We start from the raw sequence: 14719 nt of genomic DNA on the forward strand, positions 1-14719 counted from the left end.
AATATTTCCCCTTTTGAGAAAATAATCTTTTTTGTAACAATATTTAGAATACAACATTTATCTCATTCGATACTTTTGTCAGTGTTAGTACCAGTTGTCTGAAGATTCTGCATGTGTAGAGCAGGCATGTGCAAATTTTTTATTGTGAGTTAAATTTACAAAGTCACTTTTACGCGAAGTACATGAAATTAATTAAATGTTTCTGCTGCAAAATTGTGCTCAATTTCTCACTGTGTTTTTGCCCAAGAAGACTGGTTTTAGCAAAACAATAAAAATCACAGGAGACATTTTCTTCTTGCTTTTTATCTTGTGTAAGTTAAGTGCTTACGTTAATTTCTCACACATTATTTGTGATTTTTTTATTTCTCTTTTTAAACGGAATTTGGCAATTTTGCACAGGCCTAATGCTGAGTTCAGTGCCTGAATTCAGCATGGCGGTTTCATACATACCAGCAGACCCGATTCAGGAGACTCTCGATTTTTGAAGTCGAAAATGACATAATTGGGGAAGAAGGAACAGCACCATGACTCATTTGCTGTGTGTAAAAGGCCACTTTATTGGAAACACGTGCACTTACAATAAGAAACCTTGGCCTATTGCCTCACAAAACTAACATCCTCACTATACCTCCAATTTTCCTTAACTAAAAACGCTCCCCCCTCCCCTACCCTCTCCGTTCCATTAACATTGCATTCTCTTAATACACTCTTCCTTTTAATAATGATTTCTTTGTATAATCTGTCTTTGCCACCTTAATAGGCTCCTTCTGTCACCTAACTCTTGAACATGCAACTAGCATACTCCTAATGTCAAATTTTACCTGTCTGTCCTACTGCTGTCCACCCCTTTCAACCTGAAAGTCTCTTGTCAGGTTTGCTGTTCATCCCTCTTTTCATTGTAATGGGCCTCCATCACCAGAAAAAGGAACGCATTCCTTTTTCTGCCCCCCCATTTGTTATTGCTGATCTGTCCTCCCATTAACCTTGACCTCCAGATCCCTTTTTTTAATTAATTGAACACCGCTTTCAAAATCTCCTTCATCTGGAGCAGGTACAATTCCATGCCCATAAAGGACAGGTGTACACCGTCGCCCCTAAAAAACTCCCTTTCTTCAAAATGCAAATCTTGATGCTCTAGATATGTAAAACCTTTTTCCACACAAAAGCATTTCATTTCCTTATTTATTTTCCTACGCGGCCGCTCTATAGCCCCGTTTTTTTTTGCTTCTCTCCACACCTGCCGAGGAACAAATGCTGTCCAAATCACATGACAACCATGCCATTGCTGACCAATCTCTTGCAAGTCCATCTTCATACTCCTCATAATATCCAAACCTGTCCTCTGAACTAGATCATTTTCACCTAAATGCACCAATAGGATGTCCAGGCAGAAGCCCCTCAATTGTAATTTCTGAAAGCTCACTAACAACTCCTGCCATTTCATTTCCCCTTTACCATCCCATCGTACCCGATACCGCTCCAGATCCAAACCTAAGTTTTCCTGCATAGCCGTACGCCTTGCTTGCTTCTGGGCCCACTTGACGAACGAATGCCCGACGACCCATATCAATAGGAAGCGCACCTCCGAGCCTGGTACGGAACCTGCAGAATAAAAAGTATGTTAAGCACAATCACTGCTCCGCAACCCTTCCACCTTTCACACATACCTCTTGTAGAAATCCAATTTCCACCTCCCCACCCTCATTAAATCCTGTTTTTCACAGCCTCTGTTCCCTGCCTCTGTTGCCATCCCATTCTGGATAGAGTGGGTCCCAAATTGATAGGTATTCCGACCCAACACCCTCAGGCCTGCTCTCAAGACTGCCAGAAGTTAATACACTGAAACACATTGTCCACCCTTATGATGAAAAACCCTTCCATTGTCCCTCATAACTATACTCCTCATCCTTTTTCCCAGTGATACGGGGCATATCCCAGAAACCAGGTATGCCTGGAGCACCACATGAGCCCCTTTTCCCTGTTGGTCCATTTTGGAACTCCTGATCCTCAGAGCCACTCCATACACACCGAAACTCACCTCATCCCAGGTTATACCCGGCCTTACTCTTGATCCCAATAATTCAGAAACTCTGAAAGCCCCAAAAAACATCCATGACATAAACGTGCTAAATAACAGGCATTCATCCTCATCCAAACATACCAGACCGAACGCTTGCAGCACCTCCTTAAGTAAACACAGGGGCATAGGCTACCTCACACTGCCCCTGTTCCCTACTTCTTTTGCCCAACCATCTACATTTTTTTTACCCAACTCCCCCACCGACAGAGCATAACCCCACAACAACTTACCCATAAAAGCAATGCCCGCCAGCTTCCCTGCTATGGTGATTCTGGACTGCCGCCTCTCCACCATGTCCATGATAAACTTCACTACATCTTCCAATCTCTCTTTGTCGGCATCGCTTTTTCATGCCACAGACCGCAAAAACTCTTGCCATGCCAGGAAATAAGCCTGCTGAGTGGATAATGCCTACGAGTTCACCACCAGACGCAACATCCGCCACTGCCTACGTTCCACAGCGCCGCTGGCATAGTCGTCCTGCACTGGTCCTGTTCCGCAACCAGCCCATGGAAACTCTCCCACTGTGAACGAGACAACACATCTTCAGTGTCATTGTTCACTCCAGGCACATGTTGAGCCTTAAACATGATGTTGCGCCGTAGACATTCTTGCGCAAAAACACAGGGCAGTTGTAACACCTGCACATCCCTTACCGACTGCCTATTGATCACCTGGACCACCACCAGGTTGTCCACCCTGAACAACACTTTTATGTGCTCTAGAAGGTCGTCCCAGATGCATACAGCCACCACCAATGGAAACAGCTCAAGAAATGCAATGCTCTGCCCCCGCCAAGCCAGCGGCCGTTCCTCCACACAGTACCTGCCTCACCAATACAGTCCAAACCCGACATCCATGCTGCATTGGAAAATATTTGAACATCCCCTTCACAGACTGTCCCTGTCTGCATGGGAATACTGTTAAAAGGTACCAAAGATGTCCGGCTTGGCCATCAAAGCTCCAGGGCCCAGCGACTCTCCCATAGCAATGGCGTCGTCCACTGACGCATACGACACCCTAGTCAAGTCCTTCGGAATGAAATCATTAACGGAAGACCCCTCCGGCCAAGATAAGTGATGGATCAGCCGGTACTGCACAGGTTCTTTTTTGGGCACCACCCCAATCTGTGAAACAATAAGATTTTCCAAGGGCCAGTCTGCAAAAGGGCCCTTCATGCGTCCCTCAGCCACCTCCTTTTCAAGTTTAAGTCTCACCACCTCCTCTTTGCCCTTGACCGACTTCAAATTTTCCACCCACCGCCGATGCCTCGGTCCTGTGTGCCCCAAATGAAAACCTTGCAAAAAGCCGTGTATCAAAACCTGCGCTGCCCCTTTGTTGTCATACCTCTCCAACCATAAACGCAATCAGTCAAGGTTAACTGGGGTAAGAGGTTTTTCCCAACAGGCCTGGTCCTCCCTTTGGCCTAGCTGAACCCTTTCCCCCTTGTTGGTTCTGAGCCTGACCCGTGCCCTGGGGGCCCCAGTTGCCGTTGGCATAACAGTTAATACGTGTGAGTCGCCCTGCCAGCGTGAGCATTTATGTCTAAATTTACAATACACAATCATTTATTGTAATCCCAACATGCTCCCTTGTTAGCTGTTCCGGCTGCTGTTGCTCCAGGCCCCACTTTTGTATTCGCTGCAGCCCCACCCTGGTTGGGGCCTTCTCGAATGGGCTGGTAAGTAATAGGCAAACCGCTGGCTGTAAAAATGGTTTTGCCAAATTTCGAGGGGCCTATTGTGTGTTGCCACAAATCTACATCAATTTCCCCCCACTGAATTTCCGGATCAGCTGCCATTTTAGCCCTAAACTCCTCATCGTACTGCACCTAGGCATAACCCCCATAATCCAAATGCACCTTCCGAATAATGTCCATGTGTTTAAAGAGCACCACTGACCTCTCTGGGAAGCATTCGCAGTACACGCTTGCAAATATTAAAAATGCAGCCATCCAATTTTCAATTTTCACCTCATCTTTTGACCCCTCTTTTGACCTGATCTCCCTATGCAAAAGCTTCAAAATTTCTACATATTCCCCCCTCTCGAGAACTTCTCCTTCGTAGTCGACATAAGATGGGCCCAAGGGGCTTGGCTGTACCCATATAGGGTAGTTTCTTAATCTTGCCACCCACCTTATCAGTGCCAGTATCCTCCTTCTGCTTCTCTGCCTCATCCAGGGTCCCTGAATTCACCTTTTCAACTCCCCCTTCCATCCCCTCCCCTACATCCGCCACATAGACCCCTTTATGCAACCGTTCCCCAGAACTGTCCACCTTCGTTTCAGTTGCCACTGAAACCAAATCAAGGTATTTCCGATCCAAAACCTTACCTGGCGTCAAGGACAGGGGCCGCTCCAGAGGCGTCCGCCTTGCCAGTTGTCCACCGCCTGTCGGCCCAGCCACCACCTGAAACGACTGAGGCACAGGATTAGACACCCCCTCTTTGTGCCCCACCACTCCTCTTCCAGCTCATCTCTTGGCTCCCCCTCCTCAATACTCTCCTCATCATAATCCAACACTTCCTCGCCAATTCCCTCAGCGTACTCACCCGGCAGGGTGCTCCCCAAAGCCCTTGCCTTTTTGTGTACTGCCTTTGAGAAAACCATGTCCCCTGCCGCCCGCCTAGGGGACACCATCAGCCCCCCAAGCCACTCCGATGTGCCAGGTCACTGACCCTCGGGAACTGCGATGCCGGTGGGTGCAAAACCCCTTCCGTCACACGGTCCCCGAAAGGACAACCTTAGCCCCCGCTGTCTCGGTACCTGGGTTCTTTGGTGATGTCATCGGGCCGGCCGCTCGGGCCCCACCTTCTCTTCATCCCATGGTCTCCGGTTTGCTGCAAACCCGCCTAGGTCACGTCCCGTCTCAACAGTCTTGTCCTGCCAAAAAAGGCCTGATGTGCTGGTAGACACTGCCTCAAAACCTCATCCACCTGCGTCCCCTCTCAATTCTAACTCTATTCCCCCATAATCCCCCTCTACCCTATCATAGCTACACTCCTTCGCCTGGCTCCCAGCCCCACTACCCTGACCCCACTCACCTTTTTCCTCCATGACCCTTCGCCTGACATAAGTGTGTCTCAGAGGAAGCACTCTCAACGTGATGCCATTGTCCTCAACCTTCTGCCCACCTCCTCCTCCTCCTCGCTCCATTCCAATCCTGTGTCCCTCCTTGGCAATACCACGCCCCGTCCACCCCACTCTGGTATAGGCAGTGTCCCCAAGCCCCGTTATATCCCCCTTTTCCCCTCCCTCCCTGCCTTGATGGGGCCCTATCCTAATCCCCAGTGCCTTACATCAATGGCCCGACAGCCTACGACCCATCTTCCTCATCCTCCTGCAGCTGGGTGCCCAGAAAATACCCCTCTGTGGTCCCTCCCCTCCCCACCTGCCTCCCAGTCACTATAGGCTCTTCCCTTTCTTCCTGCTCTGCCCATAGCAAGCCCGCCCCTCCCGTACCCAGAATCCACCCACGAGGCGCACCCCCAACTCGCCCGACCGACAGGCCCCCTCTGCGCATCCCCCAGCTGTATGGGGCTTGCACGGCAACCCTGTCTCTTGGCCCGGGCAGTGTGCCCAGCTCTCGGTCCCTGCCCCTCCGCTGCTGCCGACAAACTCCTCCCGTGGCCCTTGCCCCAGCCCCCCAAAACTTACAGCTGGTCCTGCACTCCTTCCTCGGCGCAGCGGCAAACAGGCCAACATGGCCACCGCCACACCGCTTGCTGCTCTTCTGGCCGGGCGGGTGTGCAAAAAAACCTTGCGCACTATATCCATGCACCAGGCCTCCTGCAGCAGTTGAAGAGCAGCCGTCACACTGGCGTCTTCCATGTTCCGACGCGTCTCCACCACCTGTCTTCACATAATCGGGCCTCCACTCCCACTGCCGCAAGTCACCAAAATGCCCGCGTGAGTATATTTAATACATATCCTAATCTGCACATCTAAACACTGACAAAACACCCTACTAAGCTTCAAAAACTTCTACCAACAACCAGCCACTGTGTCGCCTCGACAAATTGGTGGTCCCTTACAAAATGTCTCCCTATTTAAACCCCTTCCCCACTGCCCAAAAAATGTCCAAATCGCCCTTGGTCTTCCCGGGGGTGGGGGGGGAGACCTCTCTTCAATCGGCATTCCCCCCCTGGACCCTATTTTGGCTGCCTCCTGTCTGAAATTGCCTTTCCTTCAACAGAAGACAATGGGAGAAACACATTCTCCTGATTAGTTTTTTTTAAATCTACCCAGTTTCCCTTGAAAAATGTTGGCATTTGGGAGGTTTTTCTTGTTGCATATGTGTGTCCTAGCCTCGTGGAAACAGATTCAGCATAGCAGAGGAGAACGTCTCGCTCATTTGCAATAATGCGAACAGAGCATGGAGGCGAATAGCTGTGGCAGGGTCAATCAAAATGAAAAAGGGTAGGGTCAGATTTTGTATGAACTACCCTATTATTCTGTTTCTGCTCATGGTCTATAAGATTAACACATTGGCCACAGCCCTCTCTACAGACACATTTACTCTTAACACTTCGCTGCATAAAAGCAAGTAGCGGACGTATCTTTCTCGATGCAGCACTTCCGGCATTTTCCGACAAAAGGGATAGTGCCAGGTCACATATTGAGGTTGCCATGTTTGTGTCAGGCACTTGTGTGTTTTCCAGAGGCCCGTATGCTGTTGTTTTAATGCACATGGATGTTTTGATGATGCTAGAGCAGTTGTTAAAGTATAAACAAATAATTCATTTAAGTGACATTAATATATGCACAACAAGCGCATGAGTGTAGAAGAAGGGAAAGAAGCTTCTGGCCTAATGTGTCTGATTTCTTATATTCAAGAGGGCTTATTAGTGCTGTGTCGTCACATTGTAGAACACTGATCTCCAAAGCTTAACAGAAATTGAAAACTATTTGTGATGTTTGTTGCAGTTCGCGATTATTTGCAGTTGTGGCTGGTGTCCCAAAAAAGTGGTGAGGCAGGGAAAAAAAAAGTACTTATCTGCTGCTCACCTCCTCGCCGCCTCGGTGCTCTGCTGCCAGTACACAGGCTCTCAGACTTCCCTACGCCAATCCACATGCTTTTATCATGTCTGATAATACTATTACCCACCATGAGAGAAGAGCAGCGATTGGTGTGAGTGGGCTGGTTTTGCACTACCAGGAGGACTGGGAGGCTCTACCTGCTGTTCTCTACCCAGCACTGCAGCTCAGGTTGGAGTGATCTCAGTGTGCATATTGGTTTGGCCGTCCTAAGACAGCCAGCCAAACTGAAATGTGCACTGACAGCAGTGCCCACCACTGCTTGCCGTCAATGTCATGGCCGCCCCTAACACTTGTAAAGAAATATACCTTGATAATAAAATAGTTTTATTATCATTTTATTTTTCATGTTTGCATGCTGGCGGGGGGGTGACACTCCTCCGCTATAAAGGAGGAGCTGCAGTTGATTATTTGTGTTCAGTTCAAGAGCTCAGTATAACAGGGATAGAAAAGCACACATAGAAGAGGAAAATGCTTCAGAAGATTGTTTTTGTGCAGGAAGGTGTCCGTTCATGCACAAAAACATTCCTCTATACAATGCAGATACTCTTGCACCATAGTGCAACGATGCCTGTGTTGGTGCTAGGCAGCCAAAACAGTATCAGTGCAATGACAAAAGCAGATATGTGCCATATTCTTTTAAAAAAAGCACATTCCTGTCCTTCCCATGTCACACATTGCAGCACAGCAAGGTAACTTGCTGCATTGTGTACATGACTTGACCATAAATATGTCTCCCAGCATGGGTATTTTGAAATGTATGGGAGATTCAATGTATTGTGTTTGCTGCAGGCAGTGCTTGTGGTAATATCAACAAAGTCAACAGTAAAAACTGGCCCATCTAGCAGTAAAATAGACCCACAAACTGCTAAAAAGAGGCCCACACTCTGATCTGTAAGACCAGCCCATAAGGCACTACCTGATTGCCCTATACACCAGTCCGATCCTGGCAGTACCCATGAGGCATGTGAATTTGTATGCTAGACGATGGAGGTGATACAGAATGTTGGGCATTACCTGTTTTTGATTACAGTGCTGTGTGGTGGTCAGTTCATCCATTTTAGAAGTGAGTACTCCAGGGTAGGGAAATAAGTTCCCGGTGATAGCAAAGGAGTGGAATGATCCCTTCAAGAAATTTATGCTGCTTTGTTTTGGTAGAATGTTGATCCATTTTAGGAGACGCAAGTTTTGGTGAAGCCACTATTCGTGTTCTATTGGGGTTGAGAGGAAAACTTTGTCCATAAGACTCTGGACAATCACACAGCCTTCAAAAACGCCATCTGCAGACACCACCAACTCATCTAAGCCACCAAAAGATCCACCTTCAAAGACCGAATCCACAACAACGCACACAGCCACAAGGAGCTCTTCCACGTCATGAAGGAACTCTCCAACCCCAGCTCCAATGTCAACGCCATCCCACCATCCCAAGACCTCTGCGACTCCCTAGCCTCCTACTTCCACCGCAACCTTGCAGACATCCACAACAGCTTCAGCACCCAGACCCCCATGGCAACCACCACAGATTCACCTCCGACCAACCTCCTGCTCTCCTGGACCCCTGTCAACGACAACAACACCATTGAAATCATGAACACCATCCACTCCGGCTCTGAATCTGACCCCTGCCCTCACCACATCCTCAACAAAGCAAGCTCCAGCATCGCACCCCAACTACGGAAGATCATCAACAGCTCCTTCGAGTCTGCCACCTTCCCGGAGAGCTGGAAACACGCCGAGATCAACGCCCTCCTCAAAAAACCCAAGGCAGACCCAAAAGACTCCAAGAACTTCCGGCCTATCTCCCAGCTCCCCTTCCCGGCAAAAGTCATTGAGAAGGCCATCAACAGAACACTTACCCGCTTTCTAGAGGAGAACCGCACCCTGGACCCTTCCCAATCTGGATTCCGCAGCAACCACAGCACCGTAATCACCCTCATCGCCGCCATTAACGACATCAGAACCATACTGGACAGTGGCGAAACCGTGCCCCTCATCCTCCTGAACCTCTCGCCGTGTTTGACACCGTCTGCCACCACACCCTACGCTCATGCCTCAGCAATGCTGGAATCCACGACAGAGCCCTGGACTGGGTCACCTGCTTTCTCACCGGTAGAACCCAGAGAGTCCGCCTCCCCCCATTCCGCTTGGAGGCCACCAAAATCATCTGCGGCATACCCCAGGGTTCGTCCCTCAGCCCGACCCTCTTCAACATCTACCTGGCCCCGCTCGCTAACATCGCCCGATCCCACAACCTCAACATCACGTCGACGACACCCAGCTACCTACAAGAAGGAATGAAGGCTATCGACGAATAAATGAAGAGCAGCTGCCTCAAACTCAATTCAGACAAGACGGAGGTCCTTATCTTCGGCTCCACCCCCTCTGCTTGGGATGACTCCTGGTGGTCTGCACTCTCAGAACTGCTCCGACTCCCACCGACCACACACGCAACCTAGGATTCATTTTGGACCCCTCACTATCCATGACCCAGCAAGTCAGTGCCATCTCCTCCTCCTGCTTCAACACCCTCTGCATGCTCCGAAAGATCTACAAATGGATACCCACCGAAACCAGAAGAACAGTCACCCAAGCCCTCGTAAGCAGCAAACTGGATTACGACAATGCCCTCTACGCAGGAACCACAGCCAAACTCCAGAAGAGGCTGCAACACATCCAGAACGTCTCCGCATTCCTCATCCTGGACATCACCCGCCACTGCCACAGACCACCTGAAAGACCTGCACTGGCTCCCAGTCAACAAGAGAATCACCTTCAAACTCCTCATCCACACTCACAAAGCAGTGCACAACACAGGACCAGAAGATCTCAACAAACAACTCTCCTTCTACACCCTGACCCGGCATCTCCGCTTCGCTAACCTCGCCCTCGTAACTGTCCCACGCATCCGCAGAACTACAACTGGCAGTAGATCAATTTCACACCTTGCTGCAAAAACCTGGAACACTACATGCACCACACTAAAGACCTCCTTACCTTCAGGAAACCTCTCAAGACCTGGCTGTTCGAGCAGTGCAGCACCTCTCCCCCTTCCTCTCCCCACTCCTTTTTAGATTAAGTGTATCCATTGAGTGGGGAACCAAGAGCCTGTGATTGTTTTGGGCAATTGGACAGTTGTGAAAAAAACATTAGTACATTTACTTTGCTGTGCTTGTAGTTGGGTATTGACCCTTTGCAGAGGAAGTGAATAGCCTTTTTTGGGAAAGCAAGAGTCAGTAATTGTTTGGGGCTTGTGAGGAAACCCATTTCTTGATGTGTCCAGTGTTTGTGAGGAATATAGAAAAGTGACTTTTTGATACTCAGTTAATAGGTAGGAAACGTAGGAGAAGTGCTATTTAAGATACCCTCCATGGATGCAGGGTGTATGGTACTTGTGTTTCTGACTTCCGTTTGAGTATGGCGTGAGCATTTGCAATGGGTGGAGTGCTGTAATTGTCCCAATTGTAATCCATGCTGGAATCCTTGTTGTGCTGCTCCACTAGCAGCTGTTGCATCATGACTTTGATTTTCTATGTGCATCTGCTGTAACGTCGTCAACTTATGTTTTGGAATTTATGGTGCGTGTGTTTAGGGTGCAGTCTATGTTATTGACTTTTGAGAGGAGTCAGTTGACCAGAGGGTTGATCATAAAGAACATTTATACTCTAAGTGTGATATACTTTACCTAACTTTACCTTCGCCCACCTAGGTGATTTTAAAATACTTTCCACGCTAGGATCGCTAGGAGCCTCTGAGTGATTATAAATAAGGATATGAAACATACTTCTGGTATGACACCTGATTGAATACTAAGGGCCAGATTTATGGAGCCCTAGTCCCGTTACAATGCCACATTAGCGTAATTCTTTTACACTAATGTGGCATTGTAAGGGGAAAAACACCTCACCATATGTCCAAAGTGCGCAATGCTTGCATTGCACCACTTTGTAACCCCTGGTGCCACATTATGCCTGCACCAGGCATAATGTATGCTAGGGGGGCGTTCTGGCGCTAGGGGGGCTGTTAAAATGGGAGATTCAGGCATTAAACTGACCCTCTCATTGATTTAAATGGGCCTCTGGGTGCTTTGCAGGATTAGCATCATCATTTTTTACACTAACCCTGCAAAGCATTGGACTAGCGTTAAATATTATGAAGCTAGTCACCCTAACTACTGCCATGGTGCACCATATTTTTAATACGGTACTACCATGGTGGCGTTATGGGAGAGCTTATGGGTGCAAGAAAAGTGGCACTGCACTATGTGCAGCACCACTTTTCATTTTCATAAATTTGCCCCTAAGCTTTTTACACAAAGATTTTATCCATCACACATTTCTGAGAAGCTTCCAGACTCAGGCTGGTAGTTACATTCAGTCTAGCTATTGCTGTTACACTAGAATAGAAACAGCAGATCTGCAACTTTCTAATGCAGGTACCTCGATTGCCTGCAGTGGTCCACTAACAAGGAATGCAGGAGCCAGACACCTTGAAAAGTTCCACACAGTCTGAAAATAAAGGGAGAGGCAAAGCAGTTCTGAAGCTAGTTGCCTAGAACTGCTTTATTGGTAACCAAAGATTCTATGTAAAAAAAACTCATAAGGCCTGATTTACGCACCCTAGCGCCACCTTAGTGCCACCATAGCGTCCTTTTTATTATGCAAGGCGGCGCTAAAGTGGCTTTTTACACGTGCTATATTTACAAAGTGCTGCAATGCATGCATTGCGCCTCTTTGTCAACACTTGTGCCACATTATGCCTGCACCAGGCATAATGTATGCGGGGGGTTGTTCCCCCGTTAGGGGTGTGTGAAAAAAATGGCGCAAGGAAATCTAAGAGATTTCTTTGCACCATTATTTTTGGCACGTTTAACTCCTGCTCAGAGCAGGGGCCCCTATGTTCTCTACGGGAGTATCACCAAAATGTACACCTTTCATCAAAAAGGTGGAGGCTATTCAATAGCGTCAGGAACACTGATGCTATTGCGCCCTACTGTGAGCCTTGCGCACCATATTTTAAAGACATGGTGGTGGTGGGGGGGCGCTAAGGGGCACAAGGAAAGTGGCACTGCACTGATGCAGCTCCACTTTTTTTGAATCAGCCCCATAATGTTGTGTAATTCTTACAGCAGTCCCAATCTCAACATGCACCCAAGCACAGTAAAGGCCAGCTGTGCAAGACCCCTAAGTTTTGCACGCTGTATTTAGATTTTTTTTATTTATTTAGCTGATACCAGAACATCACTTGAACTGACACCTTTAGCTACATCTCTGGAACTGTCATTCTCAACTACTTAAGAAGTATAATGTTCTTTTAGGTTTTATTCAATAGATCAACATGACACAATACACAATGTAATCTCATACTGCAGATTCCAATATCATAAGATGTAACATTGATTTCAAAGTGTATTGAAGTTAATTTCCAGGAGCTTCTTACATATTTTCTTCACCACAACACAATAAAGAGAATATTTAATAATTGCAGTTGTGGGTCTTGTAGGTGCTCCAGGCTTTAACTGATGGTGTGGATGTCTTGATGGCTGTCTTCTTCCCCACTGTATTCAGGTTGGTTTTCTGGGCTCTCGTTGCTTGTGTGGCCATGCTGGTGGGTGTCTTGTTCCGCATTCTGGTCAGTTTGGGTTTCAGGGCTTTCATTGCTAGTGTGGGTGTCTTGATTGCTGTCTTCTTCCCCACTGTGATCAGGCTGGGCTTCAGGGCTCTCGTTGCTGGTATGGCCATACTGGTGATCTTCGTCTCCACTGTGGTCAGTCTGGGTTTCAGGGCTCTCATTGCTGGTGTGTGTGTCCTTATGGCTTTGTTCTTTCCCATTGTGGTCAGGCTCGCTGTCCTCTTCCACACTGTTGTCAAGGTGTTTGTTACTAGCATGGTTGTCTTCATTGAAGTGATGAGGCTCAGTTTCAGAGCTTTCATTGCTGGTGTGAGTGTCTTGATGGCTGTCTTCATCCCCACTGTAATCAGGCTGTGATTCAAGGCTCTCATTGCTGGTGTGGCCATACTGGTGGCTGTACCCATTCCCATTGTGGTCAGTCTGGCTTTTAGGGCTCTCATTGTTTGTGCCGGCGTCTTGATTGCTGTCTTCTTCACTGTGGTCAGGATGGCTGTCCTCTTCAACACTATGTTCAAGTTTTTTGTTACTGGTGTAGTTTTCATGGTCGTTTTCTTTTTCCTTGCTATGATCAGTTTGCGAGCTTTCATTGCTGGTGTGAGTGTCTGGAAGGCTGTCTTCTTCCTCACTGTAGTCAAGGCTTTCGTTACTGGTGTGATTGTATTGGTGGCTGTCTTCTTCGCTGCTCTGGTTAGGCTGGGTTTCAGGGCTATCATCGGTGATGTGGCTGTCAGGGTGGCTGTCTCCAATATCACCAACAGGTTTTGATAGTTTGATATCATTCTGGCTGTTGTGCTCATTGCTGCTTAAGTAATCCTGGTGGTTGCTGACATCAGTATCACCAGTAGCCTCAGCATGTTCAGCTGTGGAATCCAGAATATCCTGTATGACAGACAAAAGAATCAGACACATGCACCAGAATACTTAGGACCCCCACAATCTATATTAAAATGCAGTGACTGCACAGCCTCTCATTGTATGAACCTACCTGCGGCAAAATGAATTATTTACTTTGTAATAAATTACTTCATGGTTCTGAATTTCTGAATACCCATTTTGGTATCGGACATACAATCTGTAGCTTGATATTATTAGAGGTATACGTATGGACCTAAGTCAGGGCAAATAATATTAAACAACGTAATTACTGTGCTGTTTACACCTTCGCCATTTTCTCCCCCTTCTCATGCTCAGTTGCGTGCTTCATTCTTGGCCTACCCTGTGTTTGTACAACACTGAGTAAGGTGGATCATTATATTTGTAACTATTATTTAATCCTGACTTTTTACTTGTTAGTATTACCATTAGTCTTTTAGCCATGAGAAAGGTCCAGGCGTTACCTGCTATACAGACAACACATGAGTTCGCTCAATTTCAACAGAGCTTCAATTATGTGTTCAGATGTTATGATACACAATGAAAAGAGCAGAAGAATAAAAAGAGGACGCATTTTATTCAAGTGGTTTTACTCATGATGCTTTCAATATACAGAATGATTCACAATTTACAAATGCGTTTTAGTACTACACACTCCCTTACCTTCAAGATGCAAACACTAGACTTTTCATCAGTGTGTCTATGAATCGGAGATGAGTTTGGAAGGTTTACTTTCTCGGTGCATCTTTTTCTATCTTTCTGTCAATAGCTTCTGTATCGGTTGAATGTAACTATGATGGATCAGTGAAGTAAAGTACGATGGCTTTTGGAGTGTATATATTGTCCTGTGTATGGATAGTCAAACTGGCAATTAAAAAAGGTATTATGCGAGAGGCGTTTGCAGATAAAGGAAACGAAGACGATGATTCTATTTTTTTGTTTACTTATGATACTGTTATATAGTGCTATTTTGTCTCCTTCAGTCTGTTCCAGATGCACCAAATCAAGTTTTAGCAAAGTGCTGAAGTGAAAGTTAAGGTATTTTGTTATAGTTACATCAAGGTTAATTTGCGAGAAGGGAACAAATAGTGAGTAGTAGG

General features: G+C 47.1%; 1 protein-coding gene across 1 annotated transcript in view; it reads right to left on the minus strand.

The window, feature by feature from the left end:
* Positions 1-12418: 12418 nt before the first annotated feature.
* LOC138290790 (protein starmaker-like) overlaps positions 12419-14719 on the minus strand; it is a 32346-nt gene continuing 30045 nt past the window's right edge. Inside the window, exon 4 of the mRNA XM_069230271.1 lies at positions 12419-13625. Coding sequence (XP_069086372.1) covers positions 12630-13625 — 996 coding nt within the window. The 3' untranslated portion in view covers positions 12419-12629. The remainder of the gene's footprint in view (positions 13626-14719) is intronic.

This window comes from Pleurodeles waltl, chromosome 1_1 (assembly GCF_031143425.1).
Source record: "Pleurodeles waltl isolate 20211129_DDA chromosome 1_1, aPleWal1.hap1.20221129, whole genome shotgun sequence".
Lineage (NCBI taxonomy): Eukaryota > Metazoa > Chordata > Amphibia > Caudata > Salamandridae > Pleurodeles > Pleurodeles waltl.